This window comes from Colobus angolensis, unplaced genomic scaffold, assembly GCF_000951035.1.
Source record: "Colobus angolensis palliatus isolate OR3802 unplaced genomic scaffold, Cang.pa_1.0 Scaffold38, whole genome shotgun sequence".
In the NCBI taxonomy this organism is placed as follows: domain Eukaryota; kingdom Metazoa; phylum Chordata; class Mammalia; order Primates; family Cercopithecidae; genus Colobus; species Colobus angolensis.
The window spans coordinates 772,831-794,737 of NW_012117154.1; the positions used below are offsets into that span (position 1 = coordinate 772,831).

General features: G+C 41.6%; 2 protein-coding genes across 5 annotated transcripts in view; one reads left to right on the forward strand and one right to left on the reverse strand.

Moving 5' to 3' along the window:
- Window positions 1-21,907, reverse strand: part of DSCR3 (Down syndrome critical region 3) — a 45,531-nt gene that overhangs the window by 18,051 nt on the left and 5,573 nt on the right. The gene's annotated exons all lie outside the window — the stretch shown is intronic.
- On the forward strand, window positions 10,079-10,640 carry LOC105520346 (40S ribosomal protein S11-like). The gene has a single exon (XM_011954000.1). It carries the CDS (start codon window positions 10,109-10,111, stop codon window positions 10,583-10,585), a length of 477 nt encoding a protein of 158 aa, XP_011809390.1. The 5' UTR covers window positions 10,079-10,108; the 3' UTR covers window positions 10,586-10,640.

Sequence of the window (21,907 nt, forward strand, 5' to 3'; positions counted from 1 at the left end):
GGGGTTTCACTGTGGTCTCAATCTCCTGACCTCGTGATCCGCCCGCCTCAGCCTCCCAAAGTGCTGGGATTACAGGCGTGAACGACCGTACCTGGCCTAAATCTGCTTATGTTTTACTTCTTCTAGTTATCCAGTGAAAAATTTTTACCAAGTTCTTTCTTTAAGTTGAATTTTGGAAGCAAGAAATATTCTATGTCCCTTAAACGTGCTAAGTATTTTGTTTTTGGTTCCACTCCCCAACCCAAAGCCTTGAAGTCTAATGAAAACAAACACGATCATCTCCATTTTAAGCAATCTTAAGAATAAAATGAGTTCTCTTTGAATTCTGCTTAAAATGGAGATGACTGTGTTTGTTTCAATGTTAATGTTTAATGTTTAATTTACTGCTCCTAAAAAATTCCTAAGCAGACTTAAACAAAAATTCCTGTGAAGTAACTTAAATTCTAAGTTTAATTAACATTAATTATATTAATTTTTTGTATAGCCCAGATTCAAATGGAAATTTAATATTAAAAATTTAGGCCAAGTAAGGTGGTTCATGCCTGTAATCCAGCACTTTGGGAGGCTAAGGCAGGAGGATCACTTGAGCCCAGGAGTTCGAGACCAGCCTGCGCGGCATAGTGGGACTCCCTCTCTACAAATAAAAAAATTTTTTAAATGAGCCAGGCCTGGTGGTGTGCTGAGGAGGCTGAGGGCGGGACGATCACTTGGGCCTGGGAGGTGAAGGCTACAGTGAGCCATGCATGACTGAGCCACTGCACTCCAGCCTGAGTAACAGAGTGAGACCCTGTTTCAAAAAGAGAAAAAGAAATTTCAATCCACTAGTATATTTTTAAAAATTTACTTGACAAATATGTCCCACAAATAAATGAGACAACATAATTTGTGAGCTTTATCAATTAAACAACACAGTGGCACTCGAGGATGCTTCTGTTCCTATGTAATCATAACACTTTCCGTCAATCTCACGGGAACAGATCTCTGGGTCTCACTGATTGGCATATTCTAACACATCAGTAAAGCCGTTTCCTTCCTTAATCCCTGCAGCACAGGAAGAAAAAGTAGTGACATACCTCGGAAGTAAGCAGAGTAAATATTTTATGACTCAAAGGATTCTTTCATCATTCTTTCAGTGAGACACAGTATAGTACAGAAAATACAAAATTAACGTTTGTAGATAAAGTAGATATTCTTACAATATACAGGTTTATTCAACTCCTACCAGTGAAAGGAGGATAGGGAATTAGCCACCTGAGGCCGAGGAGCCAAGGGATTTAGAAACAGAAGATGGTTTAACAGAGAGGCAAGATCTGTCTCCACAATGGCGGATTCATCCTGCAGAGGAAGACAGGATACACCAGAATAACAGACACTCAGGAAAACCCGAGATCTCACCAAGAACTTCTCCCTCAGATTTCTGTCTAGACTTTCACCAGGAAGACATAAGATTTATGGCTCCAGATAGTACTAATACCTCGTCCAACATCACAAGCAGAGGCCTTCAACTGGGAGCATGACTACAAAGAGGGACCATTCACAGACTGGCAATAAACCCAGAAAGTTACACTGAAATCGTGTGCAGGGTGCCACCGTTTTGGGAGAAGAGCCGTAGCTTTTGTCTCATCATCAAGGAGGTGCCTGGCCTGGGAAAGGCCATGTTGTCAAGTGGGAGGAGGAAGAGGGGCAGCCCCGTGTGGTGTCCGTGCTCATCACAGAAGCCAGCAGAGACGCTGGGACCCACCCGCACTAGGAGGAGCGGACTTCTCTTCAGGGTGAGAAAAGAAAAGAGCTTTCCTTTGAGGAATGTGAATACTTTTACGTTATCCAGCCCAGAGACACTGAAATGAGACGGTTGTACTCATCTCTGGAAACTACCTGCTTTTGCCACCAGCAGCTAAGCTATAAATTACCTCAGTCACACCACATCTGAGACTAGAGCCCGCACCCTAGAGCTTAACAATGGAGAGCCAATCGCCCATCGATGTCATTTCTGTAAGCCAATGAGAATTCCTGACAAACAACTTTTATCACCCCACTCCCTGTCCCCCTTTCTTTGCCTTAACAACCTACTTGTAACACAGGTGAATGGAGTTCATATCCAAGGTCACTGGGTCGGTATCTTCTGCACAGCTGTCCTCTCTTTTGCTCATGTCAGCTCTTTATTATACTTTGTGCCTCAGCCTATTTGTTTTAGGTGGACAGAAGCGATGCAGCCAAGAACCACACCACTCAGAGCCTGCTTCGAGGGGGACAAGTCCATGCCCTGGAGGAGCTAAATCTGGAGAGAGGCCTGAAGCTGCCCATCTTCAACCTCAGCCCAAAGACCAGCCTGGGAACAAGCATTCCAAAGGCTCCTGGCCATCCTTGCTCGTCTCAGCTCTGCTGGCTCTCACAGCAGAAACCACTGGCAAGTTTGTTCAAAGGGGGGCAAAAGCAACCACAGTTTCTAACTTTGTATTCTCTTTTTCTCCTCATTCACTCTGTCACCCAGGCTGGAGTGCAGTGGCACCATCTGGGCTCACCGCAACCTCTGCCTCCTGGGTTCAAGCAATTCTCCTGCCTCAGCCTCCTGAGTGGCTGGGACTACAGGCGTGCACCACCATGCCCCGCTAATTTTTTGTATTGTTAGTAGGGTTTCACCAATGTTGGCCAGGCTGGTCTCAAACTCCTGACCTCAAGTGATCCACCCGTCTCAGCCTCCCAAAGTGCTGGGATTACAAGTGTGAGCCACCGTGCCCAGCCTAACCTTGTATTCTCTAAATGTAAAAGGCCACTACCAAACTATACAACTCTTTTTCTTATTTGTTTTCTGGAATAAAATGCCAAAACCATGATTGGGACTCTGGATTTGAAAATGGTGGCATCAAGTCAGCGATCCCCTCTTGGCTTCCTGGAAATCTCCCAAAGAACAAGAACCAAAACCACCAACTGCATTTTCGGCAAAGCAAGGAGACAGCTAAATACCATGAAATAGGTGAAAAGAGCTGTTAAAAGAAGTGAAGACTGAGCAGGGGGACATGTGATGAAAAATGGAAACAAGGCCCCCGGCTCTGCAAATGTGCTTCTTCTGGAAAGTAAGGGTACACCTGGGAACAGCTGAGACCACACCCAGAGAGGCATCCTGTCAACCCGCCCCATGCTGGAAGCAGTCGGTCTCTGCAGTGGTGGAGACAACGAGCCCCTCTGCAAGGTGCAAACGCCCTGCAGCTGGTTACTGCATGGGTTCATGCAAAGTAAAGATGAAAGAAACTCACACGTAAATCCTCTGGCTATTAGAACACTCCAACCAGCCTGTTCTGGGAATAAATTCATCTCCTGCAAGGAGAGGTTAAAAGGAATCAGCAGAGGAGCACATGACATCTAATGGATTAAAAAATGAGAGTGGGAAGGGAAAGGAAGGAGGCGAAGTGAGGAAGGAGAGAAATACCAGCGGCGGATGAATACAAAAGCCAGATCAGGTCACTATTCTACTTAGATTTTTAAGCAGCTCGCTGTCTCATGCACACAGTAAGCGCCACAGCGGCCTAAGGGGACCCACCCTCTCCTTACCTGACAGCCCTCATGTGGGGCCCTCTGCTCCCTCACTCCTGCCCTCGCCCCCTTGCCACTCCTTTCAGAGGCCTGCACATTCCAGCCTTAGGCACCTGCCCATGCTCCTTGCTCCACCTCCTTGTTCTTCTCAGATACCTGCAGGGCTCGGTTCCATGAGCCCACATTTAAAACTGTACTACTCCCTAAAACTGTACTACTCCCTCCCTGGCACTCATTAGCCCTCCTCCCTGAGTGCACTGTGTGACACACCTTCCAAAATACGACAAAAGTGCCTCCCTATTTTATTTATTGTCTGTCTCCTGCCCCTGAACATAAACTCCACCAGGGCAGAGTGATTGGCAACAGTATGCATTCAAAGAACACTTACTAAATGAATAAACGATCATTCACCAGAAAAAAAATCCATACCATCAAGCAGATGAAAATGGTGAATGTGCATTTCACCAGGAATTTTTAAAGTCCAAAGAGACAGTTGCTTCTATAAAGGATGAACACAAAACAGAGCTATAAGAGCTCAGGGAAGAAATGGTGAGGCAAAAGGGAGAGATAAAAATAGAGGAAAACTCAGAAGGGGAAGGAAAAAATCAAACCACCATAGAAAATAAAGTTAAAAGGGTCTAAGGATATACGCAGGGCAGAAATGACAAAATCCAAATAAATTAAATGAAAATTTAAGAAAGAATTCAAAAAGAACCACAAAGACAGAGATAAAATTGGAGACGGGTGACAAGCACACATCTGTGCCTAATTAAGTTCCAAATAAGAAAACTGAAATAACGAAGCAGAACAAATATTTACTGTGATAATTAAAAAAACACTCAAGGGCAAAGGAATTAGGAGCACTCAATGAAAATACTCTGTAGCAAAAGTGTTCTTATTAAAAAAAATATCCTTTAGGAGTCAGGAAAAAAGATCAAGTCACTCATAAGAGGAAAAGAAACCATATTTCTCCATACCAAAATGGAATTCAAAATGCAAGTAGAATGATACAACAATGCTCAAGGAAATGAAGTGTGACCCTAGAATTTATACTCACCTAATCTGTCATTCCAATGTAACTGAAAGTTTTAAATGTGCAAAAATAAAAAAATCCAACCAAACTAAAAAAACACATATACCAAGCAATACTATATAAAAGTCCTTCTTGAGGAATGTACTAAATAGTAAACTATAGCTATCCACAAGATGGCTAGAAAAACTATGTCAAAAGAAGCAACTGTGAGGATTAACTCCATTTAATTGTAAGAAGAAGACTGAGATATGTGATGATTATAATAAAAGAAGAGAATGTAAAATATAAGTCCTGACAATGTAGAATGCAACTGACACTAGTTGGGAGACTAAGAGAACTAGAATCTAGGAAGTAATATAATGTACATGGCTTCCCCATCTTTGACAGTTGGGATTTAAAAATGTATTATTCAAACCATACTTCCATACTTTTTTTTTTTTTTTTAAAGACAGGGTCTTATTGTCGACCAGGCTGGAGTGCAGTAGTGTGATCATAGCTCACGGCAACCTCCACCTCCCAGGCTCCACTGATCCTCCTGCCTCAGCCTCCTGAATGGCTGGGACTACAGGCGCACACCACCACACCCAGCTAATTTTTGTATTTTTTGTAGAGATGGGGTTTTGCCATGTTGCCCAGGCTAGTCTTGAACTCTTGGGCTCAAGCAATCCTGCCGTGGCCTTCCAAAGTGCTGGGATTACAGGTGTGAGTCAGTCGCACCTGGTCTACACTTTTCAGTATGGTAGCCGTGAGCCATATGTGACTATGGAAACTTAAACTTACATTAATAGTTAAAATTCAGGTCCTTCCATTTCAAGTGTTTAATAGCCACACTATGGCCAGTGGCCATCATAAGGGACAGAGCAGATAAGTACATTCACATCATCACAGAGAGCTCTACTGGTCAGTGCTGATTTAAAATTAATAAACCAAATAATGTCGTACAAATAAACTTAACAGAAGTAAACAACAACGAATACTGTAAGTGACTAAGATCAGGTAGTAGAGGGAAGAAAGGGAAAGGAAAGAGGAAATATGCTAATTTACCATTGTTCACAGTAGGAAATTAATAAATAATGTCTAAAATGTGAAGATTCAGGGACAATAAGAAGTTGCAAGGGTAACAGTTAGAACAACAGAAAATCATACAAACATAAAGCAAACAACAGAGACTATAGAGAGAAAGATGTTTCAAAAGCTACTTACAAACACATTCCCCCCCAACCAAGTAGGAATGACAGAACTAATGCCAAACATATGCCACATTAACAAATGAGCCAAATTAATGCCTATTCAAAACCAGACATTAATATTATATTACAAGGCAAAACTCAATTTTATGTTGTATGACAGAGAAGCACCTAAAATGGCAGGGGTGGAGGGTGGATTTGGAAAGGATAAAAAAGAAAGGATAAGCAAAGGCAAAGAAAGAAGGCATGGATTGTCATCTTAATATCAGACGATGCTGAATTCAGAGAATGAAGGATTAAACAAGACAAAGGGTACTTTACAATTCTAAAGGAGCACTCGCAATGAAGACTTGTGAGGCCGGGTGTGGTGGCTCATGCTTGCAATTCTAGCACTTTGGGAGGCCGAGACAGGAGGATTGTTTGAGCCCAGGAGTTCAAGACCAACCTGGGCAGCATAGCGAGATCCTGTCTCTAAAACAAGAAAAAGACATGTGGTATTATTATATTATTATCGGATCAAAAAGTGTCAACATTTGTAAAGCAAAAACTACAGGGAATAGATTTAAGGAGAAACTGAGTAAAAGAAATTCGTTGTGGGAGATGTTAATTTACAGATCATGACCAATAGAGTAGACAGAAAGAAACGAGGATACAGAAGACCTACGTTACGTATCAACAGGGTATAATGAACTTCCACACACAGATCTCTACACCCTGAAAACAGAGCATACGTTCTCTTTAATGTCCATGATATACTTTTAAAAACTGGCCAAATTGATCCCTTAATAAGTCCAACAGGTCTTTCTTCAGGGCAGGGGGAAGAAATGCAAATTATTAAATAATCTAATCAAAAAGAAAAACACAAATATCCAAAGTAAGAATTAACAGGCAACTACTAGAAAAATGGAGGTAATTAAAAGATAATATTCAACTTATTCAACTATATGTAAGTAAATTTGAAAAGCGAAGTGAATTATTTTTCTGGGAAAATATAATTTATCCAAAATCACTCCAAGGGAGACATGAAATCCAAGCAAATCAATCATCATAGAAAAAATAAAGTTCTAAATAAGGTCCCCAAACCTGACAGCTTCACAGGAGATCATTCCCTGAATTTCCCTGTGTAAAGAACAGAAAATCCCAATATAAAACTATTAGAAAGCAAGAAACTTTAAAAAAAAAAAAGCAAACATAACAATGACAGCAAAATAAGACAAAAATCTACACACTCAGAGAGACAGTGAGAGAGAAAGACAGGAGAAGAGAGAAAACTAGACTATTCTCATTTGTAAATACCAGTGCAAAGGTCCTAAATAAAATATTAGCGAATGCAATCCAGTAGCAACTTAAAGCAACACTATACATAACCAAGTAGAATTTAGTCAAGTAATATAAGCATAGTTTAATAAAGAGAAAGCTAGTAGTACAATTCATATTAATAGCTATTAAGAGAAAAATTATAGTCATCTCCATAGATGCTGAAAAGGCATTTGATAAAATTTATGCATTCCTCATAAAATTCTTAGTAAAATAAGAGAAGGATACTTCCTTAAAACGACCAAACATATCTACCTTACCCAAAAGCCAGCATCAAACTTAATGAGAAAACAAGATATCATCCATTTAAGTCAGGAATAAAAGAAGGATGTTCACTATCCTTCGATTAACGTTCTGCAAGTACTAGTTAATACAATAAAACTAGAGAAAGAAGTAATTCAAAGGGATAAGGTAAAATGATCACTATTTGCACATGAGTGTATACCTAAAGAAACCCAAGGGAATCCACTGAAAAACTACTATCAAAATGAAGAGAATTTCAGAAAAGATGGCAGCTGGGTACAAAATTAACATAGAGAAACCAATAAGTATCACATATAAACCAAAAACTAGCGAGAAGATACAATAGAAGGAATGGCCTTATTTTCAAAAGGAAAAAAAGTTAAAATATTATAAGTCAATTTAACAGGAAATGTCTAAAACTCCCAGATGACAAAACTTAAAATATGCCTGAAAGCCACAAAAGAAAATCTGAAGAAATGGCAAACCATGCCGGACTTTGAGTAGGAAAGATTTAACAGCCTTAAAAAGTCTGCTTTCCCAGAAGTAGGTTTATAAAGGCAACCTCTTCTTAAAGAAAATACTACCACAATTGTTTTTCTTTTTGAGGGGGAGATGGTGGGAGTGGGAGGGATACACTAGACAAGCTGATTCTGAAGTTTATATGCAATGATAAATCTGAAAAGAAGAAAATCGGAGAAGCTAGCACACTGAGGTATTACGATGCTACTATAATTTACAAAGTGTGGTACAGGACACATGTTCAGGCTGAAAGATCAATGGAACAGAAAGTCCAGAAATAGATCCAGATAATATAGGAAGCTAATATTTGATAAAGGTAGAATTTAAAATCCATAGGGAAGAGAGGGAATATTCAATAAGTGATATCGGAAAACTGGCCAGAGAATTCGACCAAAAAAAATTAAGTTGGGCCAGGCGCAGTGGCTCGTGCCTGTAATCCCAACACTTTGGGAGGCCAAGGTGGGCAGATCACCTGAGATCAGGAGTTCGAGACCAACCTGGCCAACATGGTGAAACACCATCTCCACTAAAAATACAAAAATTAGCCAGGCATGGTGGTGCATGCCTATAGTCCCAGCTACTCGGAAGGCTGAGGCAGGAGAATCGTTTGAACCCAGGAGATGGAGGTTGCAGCGAGCTGAGATTGCGCGACTGCACTCCAGCCTGGGTGATAGAGTAAGACTCTGTCTTAAAAAAAAAAAAAAAAATTAAGTTGGACCATACTGAAACTTTTTGTGTATGACAAATGTAGCAAATACTTAACTGTAAAAACTGAAATAATAAAAATTTTGGACAAAACTATAGAGAATAATTTTATCATATCAAAGTGGGAAAGGCCTTTCTATGAATGACTCAAAACTCTGAATAAATATGACTACAAATATGACTATGAACAATATTGCTATATAAATGATATACTGGGTAAAATATCTACAACTTAATATAACAAATTAGCAAAGGGTTGATTTCCCTAATATTTTAAGAACACCTAAAAGAAATCAATGAAAGGCCAGGCACGGTGGTTCACGCCTGTAATCCCAGCACTTTGGGGGCTGAGGTGGTTGGAGGTGAGGAGTTCAAGACCAGCCTGGCCAAGATGGTGAAACCTCACCTCTACCAAAAATATAAAAATTAGCCAGGTGTGGTGGTACATGCCTGTAATCTCAGCTACTTGGGAGGCTGAGGCAGAAGAATCGCCTGGACCTGGGAGGCGAATGTTGCAGTGAGCCGAGATCACGCCACTGCACTCCAGCCTGGGCGACAGAGCAAGACTCCATCTCAAAAAAAAAAAAAAAAAAAAGAAATCAATGACAAAGATAAATCACTCAGAAGAAAAATGAAAAATAATGGGCAAATGATCTGAACAAAGAGCTCACAGAAAAGGGAATGCAGATTGTTCCTAAACACAGAAAAATATGCTCAATCTCAACAAAAATATGATAAATAGCAATTAAAACAAAGATTTAAAAATGTCATTACATTGTGTTGCCAGAGAGGAGGCAACAAGCCTTCTCTGCATTGTTGGGGATAACCTAAAATGTTGCAACCTCATGCTGGCTATTTGGCAAGACCAAAAACATTTTAGGAACACATGGGCCCAGCAGATACATGTGCAGATGTGAGATGACTTATGAACATAGTTATTCATTGCAACACTGTTTGTAAATAACAAAAGATGTCGACAAACTAAATTCCAACAATAGGAAAATTGTGAGTTTTCTTTCCACAATGTCGTGGAGATCATTTACATTAGTACACATGGGGGTGCAGGGCTAGTTTCCTTATCTTAAGAACTCACTCCTTATTGCATATGAATCAGCATGTGCAGTCTATGCCCCTCACTCCCATACATTCTTTTTCTTTATTTTTTTAATTTAAAAGCTGTATATTGCACCATTTGTGAAAAAGGGGGAGAAAAAGCACATTTGTACATATTTACTTGTAGATGCGTACAGTATCTTTGGAAGGAATCACAAGAAGTTGATAGCTGTGGCTGCCCCACAGGAGAAGCCCTTGCTGAATAGGGTGGGCGAGGCAGGGGGGTATCTATCTTGGAATTCATGAATGTTGAACCCTATGAATTGATTACCTATTATAATGAATCCATTTTGAAATAAAACAAAATCTCAGAGTGGGTAGCCTTTAGACCTTAATGTACAAAGTTCTAAGCCTCTTAACTTTTGATAACCCACGAGCATAATAGTCTCGCCTTAGGAAAAGACCTGAAGATTTTGTGTTAAGAAGTCACATTTCTTCCTTTTTCAGGCCGGCTGGGAAGATGGCGGACATTCAGACTGAGCGTGCCTACCAAAAGCAGCCGACCATCTTTCAAAACAAAAAGAGGGTCCTGCTGGGAGAAACTGGCAAGGAGAAGCTCCCGCGGTACTACAAGAACATCGGTCTGGGCTTCAAGACACCCAAAGAGGCTATTGAGGGCACTTACATTGACAAGAAATGCCCCTTCACTGGTAATGTCTCCATTCGAGGGCGGATCCTCTCTGGTGTGGTGACCAAGATGAAGATGCAGAGGACCATTGTCATCCGCCGAGACTACCTCCACTACATCCGCAAGTACAACCGCTTCGAGAAGCACCACAAGAACATGTCTGTGCACCTGTCCCCCTGCTTCAGGGACGTCCAGATCGGTGACATCGTCACAGTGGGCGAGTGTCGGCCCCTGAGCAAGACAGTGCGCTTCAACGTGCTCAAGGTCACCAAGGCTGCCGGCACCAAGAAGCAGTTCCAGAAGTTCTGAGGCTGGACATTGGCCTGCTCCCCACAATGTAATAAAGTTATTTTCTCATTCCCAGGCCAAAAAAAAAAAAAAGAAGTCACATTTCTTTGGGTTATTTCTTATTTTGGACTTGAACACAACTGCTAGAGAAGTAAAAGCCTCTTAATGCCTGAGTCATTCTCTCTGCAATGCTTTTCATAAATGGTCCTGGCAGTGTGATGCACCGTGACAGCCCATCTTCGTTCCCCACAGTCGTGTGCATATATCTAAACAAGGCCTTCCCTCCTAAACCACCTGAGATTCTTTCATCTCATTTAATCTAAAGATCCGGTACACCTATAGTGAAATGCCTTTTTATTCACCAATGAGGACCAAATGTACTTCGCAGTTAACTGACATGAAAACAAAACACCAAGGAAGTTATTGAGCTAGGTGGGAAAACATGAGTGAGACAACTGCTTGTTGAAACACTCTACCCTTTCTTAGCAGCACCGAGAGGCCCATTATGATTAGAAAGCGGAAATCAGAAACATTTAAGAGATTTCAATTTGTTAGGTATCCCCATCTCCACTATTTGATATAACTGTTTTCCATCTTGTTTGAAAAACAGGATAAACAATCCCCAGATAGTTCTCCACATGGTAAGTAATGGCCAATATTATGTAGTATTTATTTAAGTACATGGCTTACGTACCTGTGCTGCCAATACAGAGTTCCACGTACAAAAACAAACAAACAAAAAAACTAAGACAATGCCACTCAGCCACCCCATTCCTAGATTTTAAAACCCAAGTGAAATGAAAGCTATGTTCACACAAAAATCATGCACAAGTGCTTCTGGCAGCTTTATTCATAATCACCCAAACGTCTTCTACAGGTGAATGGATGATCGAACTGTGATACACCTATGCAAGGGCAGATAACTCGGCTATCAAAACGAATGAACTATTAACACACAACTTGGATGAATCCGAACGAAATGCATTAGGCTAATGATAAAGCCACATTCAAAGGCTACAAAACACATAATCATATTTATGCCATTTATGTGACATTCTGGAAAAAGCAAACTATAGGGATGGAAAACAGAGGCTACAAAGGAACATGAGGGAATTTGAGGGGTGTCAGATTTGTTCCTATCTTGAATTGTGGATGGCTACAGTCTCAAGGAACTCTACACTGAAAAGAGTCATCTACTGTTTGCAATTATACCTGTTTCTAAAAAACACAGAAATTATCATGAGTAGAAGGAAATACTTATATTACTTTCTGGACAATTGAGTCATATTCTAAAATTGATTAACATTTAAGTAAAATCTACAAAAGTCAGTTCACTAGCAATGAAACTGTAACAAAGTAACAAGATGTCAATTTACATGGCTCACGTACATGTGCTGCCAACATAGAGAAATAATACCATCATTTGACAAATTGTTTGGCATGCTTGCTGTGTCAGACACTGTTTTAGGCACTTGGACACTGCAGGGAATACAACAGGTGAAGCCCATGCTCTGGGGGCTTTAGTATCACATTCTGGGGCAGAACCAACATGGTGAAACATAGCTGGTTCCTTCTAAGTATGGCATAGTATCCACACAGGCATCAATACCAAGTAAAATGGGCTGGCAAAAAGCATGCTGTCCAATAGTGTGATGTGAAACTTCAAGATCTGAAACTTCTAGCTCTGAAAGTTTCTTGAGAGCCTGGAAAAGAAACTGAAACCACTGAATAAAAGTTTAGAAGGGAAAAATACTATTCACAAAAAGTAAACATTAATAAATGTAAGTATATGCAGGGTCTTGAGCAGCAGAGTATTAAATTCTAATCGTGGTGTGCTGTGTGGGTTCAGGAGTTAGATAGTACATATTAGTCAAATTATGTTAATACAGACTACCTGATTTCAGATTTCAATATAGATTGAGCATTCTCTAGTCTGAAAATCTGAAATCTGCAATGTTCCAAAGTCCAAAGCTTTCTGGGCGCTGACATGACATTCAAAGAAGACCCTCACTGGAGCATTTCGGATTCTGGATTTTTGGATTAGGGATGCTCAACCATTAAGTATCTACAAATACTCCAAATCTGAAAAAATTCCCAAATCCAAAACACCTCTAGTCCCAAGCATTTCGGATAAGGACTGTTCAAGAAATAACATTCAAACTTGTAGGTTTACAAAGTTGACACTGGTTTGGAACTATTGGCATAAGTGCATGTAAAGACTCCAGACTATAAACCAAACATTTAGGAGGGCTCCAATTACAAAGGAGCCTGGAGTTGGCATAATTATAGGCCAAAGTAATGACCGTGGAACACAGGCAGTCCGCCAAAGAAAACGCTCTGTAGAGTCAGCCCACACTTACATAATGAACAACCCAAAGAGCCATCAGACTGAAATCCCAGTCAGAGTGAAATCATGTATGAATGACAATAGTGCAGTGTTCAGTCCAAGCCAGGATGCAGGCAAACCTCAGAGTAGAGGACAAGAGATGAGTCTAGCAGCAAATGAGGCTGACAGCCTAAAGGGCCCTAGTTAGAAAGCAAGAGCACAGCTAGGTGGGGTGGCTTGCACCATACTCCCAACCCACGTTGGGAGGCTAGGATGGGAGGATCACCTGAAACCAGGAGTTTAAGACTGCAATGAGCTATGATTGTGCCACTGTGCTCCAGCCTGCGTTAACAGTGCGACACCCCATCTCTAAAATAAATAAGTAAAGAAAGCGCTCAGGCTGGGTGAAGTGGCTCACACCTGTAAGCCAGCACTTTGGGAGGCTGAGACAGGCAAATCACCTGAGGTCAGGAGTTCAAGACCAGCCTGGCCAACATGGTAAAACCCCATCTCTACTAAAAATACAAAAATTGGCCAGGCATGGTGGCAGGCACCTGTAATCCCAGCTACTTGGGAGGCTGAGGCAGGAGAATCGCTTGAACCCAGGAGGCAGAGGCTGCAGTGAGCCGAGACATTGCATTCTGCCTGGGTGACAAGAGCGAAACTCCGTCTAGGGGAAAAATAAAAAAGAAAAGAAAAGAAAAAAAGAGCTCAGCAAAAAAACCACTGTAGGGCAGATCATATGTTAATGAAGCAGTACGGAACAGGGTCTTTGCTTCAGGTTACTCCAGGGTGGGCTCTGGGGACAGATCACCTAAGGCTGCCCTATGAGACTACTGTGAGATGCAGAGAATGTCATATGGTTAATTCTGGGCATTGTTCATGGGGCAGTAGAGGAGAAGGGGCAGAAGACATTATTTTGTATTAGTTGCATTTTCTTAGAAAGTAAAAACATATATTTTCAATTTACAAAACAGTTTTTTAAAATCTGAAACATACGGTCAAACTATCATGACTGTATTTTTTTTAGATTAGAAAAAGCTTATTTTTTTTCCTGATGATTAATGATGAATGGGATTTCTGCCCATCGGCTCCTAATTTTCCATCGACAGGACTGCTGCTCCTTTCCCAAAGACGAAGATTTGGGTTTTAGAGAAATTATCTTAAGTAATTCTTTCTGATAAAACAAAAGAAGAGCTAATTTTGGGCTGACATGATGCCTGGCATGTAACAGTAAAACCATAAACATAAATAAGACACTGTCATGGGGAAACGCTAGTGAGGAGGAAGGGAACTCGGCCATCACTGCAAAGCACGTGAGCCAATGCTACCTGCCACCAGAGACCTGCCCAGCAGATCAGAGGACACACAGCAGGTATAACCCTCACAGCTACCCAGAGGTCAATTCTGTCAGAGCATCAGTAATCCAGGGTCAGGACAGCTTGCTCCTATCAGAAGCAGAAGAGCCATAATCTCATGTTGTCCTTCCCAGCTTAAGTTCCCAGGACAAGTAGGACAACAGGGAAGGTCTCTAGAGCTCACCAACTTTTGCTGAGACTGCTAGTCTAAGAGCCCCAGCTGAGTAAATTCTCAAGGAGGAAAATGGCAGAAAGTATCCAACGACAGTCAGTAAACTGGTGGGTACCTTTTTGGCTTCAATGCTCCGGTAAATAAAGGCAAAATATTTAAAGCCTCATTCTATGCACTGCAATTTTTTTTTTTTTTTTTTTTTGAGAGAGAGACAGGAGTGCAGTGGCACAATCTCAGCTCACTGTAACCTCTGCCTCCCAGGTTCAACCGATTCTCCTGACTCAGCCTCCTGAGTAGCTCGGATTACAGGTGCCTGCCACCACACTAGGCTAATTTTGTATTTTTAGTAGAGACAGGGTTTCTTCATGTTGGTCAGGATGGTCTTGAACTCCTGACCTCAGGTGATCCGACTGTCTCAGCCTCTCAAAGTGCTAGGATTACAGGCATGAGCCACCGTGCCCAGCCCTAGGCACTGCATTATATCTGAAAGCTGACAGAACTTATAAGTTTCAACATAGGACCAAATTAAATAGGTTGGCATGAAAAAACTTCAACCTTGTTGCCTCTCGCTGGTCACGACATCCTATAACTAATACTTTACAAGAGAACCACTGGCCCTAGGCTTGTGAAGACACCTCAGCAGCCACTTTGGGGTGTGAGGAAGAGTCAGGGAAGGCAGGGAGAAAACAGATATTCTCACTTAAACTAGAACAGCTCTGCTTTTATCTGTTTATAAAATAAAGTATTTTAATATGTATTATTAAAATTGACATATTAGAATTTTATGTAAGACTTCATTTAATAAAAGGGTTTCACTGCTTTTTTGGAAAATCTTTATCCTAAACAATGTTCATTTTATTGACCTATTTACATGAGGAAACAACCATTTTAACTTACCAGATGAAAGGTAAAATATATTTTCTATCACCTTGGGAAAGGCACTATTTCTCTGAGCCTGGATTTTTTTTCTGCCAACAAGTGACAGCACAAGCTCTCCATTACAGACAATAAAAAGCCCAGGCAGTATTTTCATGGCTGCTCGCCATATAAACATGTCCATAAAGTGTTCTTGTAGATAAGTTAGAGGACAATAAGAAGTATTTTACAAAAATTCCATCTTTACATATTTGTGTTTGTATGAAAAATATCCAGGACATACTTTTTTCTTTTATTCGTGGTAATAAATTTAAGTTTTACCATTTTATAATTTAAAAATGTAAATATGGAGTTGGGGCATGATGGTTGGGAGGCTGAGACCAGAAGATCACTTGAGCCCACGGGTTTGAGACCAGCCTGGGCAACATGCGGAAATCCCGTCTCTACAACTAAAAAAAAAGCCAAGCGTGGTAGCACACACCTGTAATCCCAGCTACTCGGGAGGCTGAGGCAGGAGAATCGCTTGAGCCTGGGAGGTGGAGGCTGCAGTGAGCAGAGATTGTACCACTGCACTCCAGCCTGGGTGACAGGATGAAGCTCTGTCTCAAAAAAACAAAAAAAAAAAGCAAATATATGTAAAAAGAGGAAGTGCAGTTTCCCAAAATGAAGTCTGTAAATAACTGATCTAGAAAATGCTCTGGAAAAAAATAAAAAAAGGATCAGGTTCTGAGGTCAACTGACCTCTCCCTGAGCTCTGGACAGCCAACAGGCAAGGTTTTCCTCTGAGTTTCGGCCATAGGGGCTTCTCGTGGGCGAGCCCCTGTCCGCAGGTGACGAGTGGACCAGGCACTTCCGAAGCGTCTGGCCTGTGTGCTCTCGGAGACGGGACGCAGGTCAGCCCACCTGGCCTATGGCTAACAAGTCAGTCTGTTTTCTGAACATAAGCTGAAATCTAGAAAAGTAACTGGTTGGGGTGGGGGTGTAGCCACATGCAGTAAAAGCACTGCCTGTCTGTATAACAACAACCTGATGGAAAAAGAAACGCGTGAAATGGGGAGCATTACGACGTCACAAACTCCAGTGTGGTTGAAATGAAAGCGGAAAACAAATGGCAAACTGGCTTCCCCTTCCAGCTTTTCACAACCCTGCCTTGCTCATGGTCAGCCCAGAGCAAGGGCGGAAGAGAGGACTGGAAGGGAGGGAAAGGAGTGGGGAGCGAGGGCACCAGAGGCGTGGGAGGTTGGGGACAAAGGGACAGCAAGGGCAATGGCAGTCACGACTTCCCAGGACAGGGGACGGCTGGTACCGGCGGAAAGTCCGCGTTAGCTGGATTGGAAACCGAGTCCAGACAGAACAGATGGGCTCTGTTGCCTCCGGGTGGGGCACCAAGCGGAGAGCGGGGCCACGGGGCAGGGGACAGTGAAGCACCGTGCAGCGCCCACCAGCCTGCAGCGCCCACGAGCCTGCGCTGCGCTGCACATGGTACCCGGGGCTCCAGCTGGCCAGTGTGTGGAGATGAGACCCTCGCCAAGAGACTAAGCGGCCACAGCAGGGTTGCTCACATACCCCTATATCGTTCACACTAGGAGGTTAACTGCCGTGAGATCTGCCTGCAGTCAGACAGAAACCTGTTATAGCTAAACGTTGCCCAGCGACTTCAGTGAGTGCCACTGACCCGGGCGCCTCCGCCCCGGGGTCCGGCAGCAGCACCGATTGCGCAGGAGGCGCCCTGCAAGCATCCTTTCCTGATCGGTGCTGCGGTTCCCAGGCGGTTGCAACTGGCTCACAGAGACTGCGCACGCAAAGCGTCTCCATGCCCTGCAATTCACCTTTCGACATACAGAGCCGCATTCCAACTTTTAGTGATAAAACCCGGCGCCAAAACGAACACGCGATGTTACGTGTGTTACCTCTGCGCATGCGCCGGGCATTCCCTGCACTCCCGAAGCTGATGAAAGCGCGGTGGGGACCCCAGGCTTCCGTGCTTTCGCTTTCCCAGAAACTATGTGTCCTCAGTCTACATATTGTTACCTGGAAAATAAAGTTTTCTCCTTTTTCCTTCCTTTGTTAACAGGCAGAAGGTGTAGGCTGCAGGTTTCGGGCCTAAGAGAGAGCATGGCTGGAGACACAGCATAGACTCCTAGATGACATAACGGAGATGAGCGTCTGCGTCGGGGACTCGGCATTAGGAGGAGGCAGAGGAAAAGCCCACCACCGTGGCTGAGGGAGATCTGGCAAGCAGCTTGCAGGGGATGAAGGGTGTGCGAAACAGGCTGAGACCTGTCCAGTGCCGAAACACGCCGCTGTGGTCAAGCAGGCTTTACCACTGCTCAGGCCCAGGCTCGTACAAGATTTGCGGCAACAAACACCAAGTGGAGAACTGCATGAACACATTTTATCGCATCCCAGTTTTCAGACAATCTCGGATAATTCTGAAAATGCTTCTTATGCATTACATAAGAGTTTAGGTTATGATTTAGCAGACAAGCTTTTTCAGGAGGATGAGGTTATTAGCGGAAAAAGAGCGCTACTTAAAGTTTGGATGACTGTATTCCTAAAAGGTTCATACCTCTCCAAATTATCTTAAGATCTCTCCTAGCAAAGATTTAAATTTTTATATCCCGAGTCCTTACAACAAGCATTCACTACAACTGATCATTCATTTACTAAGAATCCAGCAGGTTAAAGTAGAATACTTAAGCTTAAAAAAAAAACCTAGCATTTTAGCTTTGCAATTTTTCTTCATAATAATGAACTCTTATATATAGGGTTCTCCTTTTCTTTTCACAAGAAATTATGGGCATGCCAAATTCAGGTAGTACTGAGGTTCTTAAGGTAACAGTAACAGTACTCAGTCCACAGTGTATAAATTTCTTCTCATTGTAACCTGGCTATGCTGGGGCGTAAATCTCTTATTTACGTTTTTCACAACCATAATATTTAACAATGTCATTTTCATGAGTACATGTGCCAGAATTTAAGAATGTAAAACAGTCTGAATTTGTAAAAACAAATGCATTAAATTTATACTACAGAAAGATTTACTGCAGGATTTTTCTAACCAGTAAGCTCCCCTACGGCGTTCCAAGACATAAAGTAATTTACAATGCATTTGAGTCCAACTTTTTGATCAAGAACACATCTACTGCACTAAACAAAGGAGTTGCAGCAATACCAAAATCACCCTCGGCTCTCAGGGCCAAAAACGCTGTCTGCTCTGTATGTTCTCCTTGGTCACTGACTCTCCTTCCTCCAAGTAGACATAGACAGTGGGCACATATTGGACAATCGGTGAAGCATCTGACAAGCACTCATTATGCCATTTGGAGGGTGTACTAATGTAACTAGCGTTGTGGCACACAAAGGGCAGTTCTAAGGGTGAACAGACCTTGGAGCGTGGAAAAAAACTTGACAGTGCCACCACCTATTACTGCGGTCCCTACAAGGTGTTGGAAGCTAGGATAAGTGTCTTAAAACATGATCTCATTTAATTTTCAAAATACAGCCTTTGAGTAGTATCATCTCTATCCTACAGATGAGAATTAAGACCCGGAGAAGGCACACAGAATCCTAGATTTAGGAATAAAAAGGCGCAACTTCAAATATTTGCTCTCACCTGAACCACAAAATGGGGAAAACACCACCTCTTAACAGTGTATGGAAGGATTAAAGCACTCTGGGAGCTGGAAAAGGCTGTCCTAGTCTACCTAATTATAAAACAGTGTTAGTTAGGTATTTCCATGGGAAATTTAATCTTTCACTGCAAGTATGGAATTAGGGAATTTTTAACACAATTCCTGATTATCTCATACCATACATGGGTCTTTGGAAAGAGAAGTCAAGTTTTTAAGCCAGGCGTGGTGGCTCATGCCTATAATCCCAACACTTTGTCAGGCCAAGGCAGGAGGATTCCTTGAGGCCAGGAGTTTGAGACTGACCTGGGCAACATAGCATGATTTCATCTCTATTTTAACAAATACTTAAAAAAGAAGTTTTCTATCCAAGGGGAAGGATGCTTAGGGAGAAGGTGCCCCAACAGCAATGCTGCAAGCTTGGAGAAAGGGTCTATATTTGCGATGAACCACAGGAACTAGGATGAAGACCATGGAAAATCAAACCTTGGACAATTTTCTATTATATTCCATTCCCGAATCAGACAGGAAACCGTATTTATAGGAATTCTGGAATCTCTACTCCCAATTTATTTGAATCATGATCTTAGGAATGACTATTTTAAAGCAAACACAAGTAATGGAGGGTGCAATGTGTAGCTCTGGGGCTATGTCAAAATAAGAATAAATCTTACCAACATCTGTCTGGAATTGATATCTAGAATATTATTTATAATTATGAAGCAAAACCCGTAATATGCCTACAATACCATAGTTTCCCCTTTCTGATCAATGCATTTATAAAACTAGTAGTCTTATGCATTTTTAAAAATGTTTTAAGGCTTCCACTCATCATTTAATAAAGTTTTTGAGCACCTATTAAGTGGCGAGTACTGCCAGGCCCAGGAATACAAAGATAAACAAAACCAAATATTTTAATTGAGTGGACTAATAGAACAAAGTCACTACAACAGAAGGTAATCAGTGCAATGACAGCAGTATACACACAAAGTGTTTGTAAACTATTGCCAGTTACTACTAAATTATAGAAAACATTCCCATGTTATTCTGTTCACTTTGTTTCCTTTGCTGTGTAGAAGTTTTTTAGCTTGATGTGATCCCATCTGTCCATTTTTGCTTGGGTTGCCTGTCCTTTTAAGGTATTGCTCAAGAAATCTTTGCCCAGACCAATGTCCTGGAGGATTTCCCCAATGTTTCTTTTAGTAGCTTCATAGTTTCAGATCTTAGATTTAAGACCTTAGTCCATTTTGTCATTCCCGTGTTATTCTGTCTTCTCCTGACAATTAGACTTGATATTCCATTATCCCATCATAATCTTCGTTACTCTTTTTGTAATACTGCTTATAAGAAATTTTCTAAAATTTAAATATTAAAGTTAGGATTTTTTATAAGGCTATGGGTGACAAGAGTTGTTGCTATAACAGAAACTGAAGCACACATTTCTAAACAACTCATGTTAAAAAAATAATGGAAATTACAAGATATTTTAAGTTGTACAATAATAGAAAATACTACCAATCAAATCTTGTGGGACACAATTTTCAGACATGGCAGTGGAGCATTATCTTGGGGTCCTCTGACATTCCCACAGTGCATGAGGTTACTAAACCATGAAACCTCATCAGGGTCCTCTGGAGCAGTGTCTTCTCCCAGAATCTAGGTGAAGTGATCCTACTTACACTCTCCTCTCCAGCAGGACGTGTGGAGGGTTACAAGGGTTTGCTTTACAATAATTCACTCACCTATTAAAAACAAAAAGAAACTTAAGGTACGAAGTACTACTTTAGAGTAGTACTTAGTGCAAAATGTCTGCATTTTTAAAAAGGAGGCTACAATTCAATATGCTAAACAGCCAACTTACAAAGTTTAAAAAAAAAAAAACAGAATAAACCCTAAGAAAACAGAAATATTTTGGAAAAACAGTCAACCTAAGTCACATTAAAAAACTGCTGTTGGGCTGGGCGCGGTGGCTCAAGCCTGTAATCCCAGCACTTTGGGAGGCCGAGACGGGCGGATCACGAGGTCAGGAGATCGAGACCATCCTGGCTAATACAGTGAAACCCCATCTATACTAAAAATACAAAAAACTAGCCGGGCGAGGTGGCGGGCGCCTGTAGTCCCAGCTACTCGGGAGGCTGAGGCAGGAGAATGGCGTAAACCCGGGAGGCGGAGCTTGCAGTGAGCTGAGATCCGGCCACTGCACTCCAGCTCCGGCGACAGAGCAAGACTCCTGTCTCAAAAAAAAAAAAAAACTGCTGTTGCTGCCAGATTAGATGAGGATGAACAACTATAAACACCTGGTCAATCAAGTAAAAGAAACAGTCTACAGGTCACAGATTGCATCCCAAACGTCTGCAAGTTCTTGTTCACTAGGTTTACATTGCCTATTCCTCATGACTGAGACCAGCAGTGCATGGTGGGCACTTAGTTTAATACTTGATTTTCAAACTAGATTCTAATGCTTACTTTTCAAAACTAGATTCTAATGCTTAGTTTTCAAAACTAGGTTCGATGAAGCTCCAGAAGGCCCCCAGCTTCTCACTTTTCCCCCAGATGACTATACCCTACTTTATGCTCCTTCATACACCACAGATGCTCTTATTTGAGCACTTGATCATCTTTTTAATCATCTCTCATTTTATATATTTGCCTTTCTCTACTAACCTGTAACCCTCATGAGATCAACAGACATTGGTTGAATGAAGTTGATTAAATAATATAAAAAAGAATGGGACTGATGAAAATGTTAATATGAAAAGGTATCCAAGATAAAGGTACATTATTAGGCAAAAGAACAAGTTGCGTGTGTGTGCACACGTGTGTCTGGAACAGTACAGAAACCATCAGTGAATACGTCCAAGGTCAGAACAGGGGGTCAGGAAGAGTAGGAGACTTGACTTTTCATTTTACCTTCTTCTGCAGCATGTTACTTTTTTTTTTTCTTTTTCTGAGACAGAGTCATGCTCTGTTGCCCAGGCT

What these genes read in the sequence shown, in the direction of transcription:
- LOC105520346 (XM_011954000.1), top strand. Translation starts at nt 10,109, where the DNA reads ATGGCGGACATTCAGACTGAGCGTGCCTACCAAAAGCAGCCGACCATC.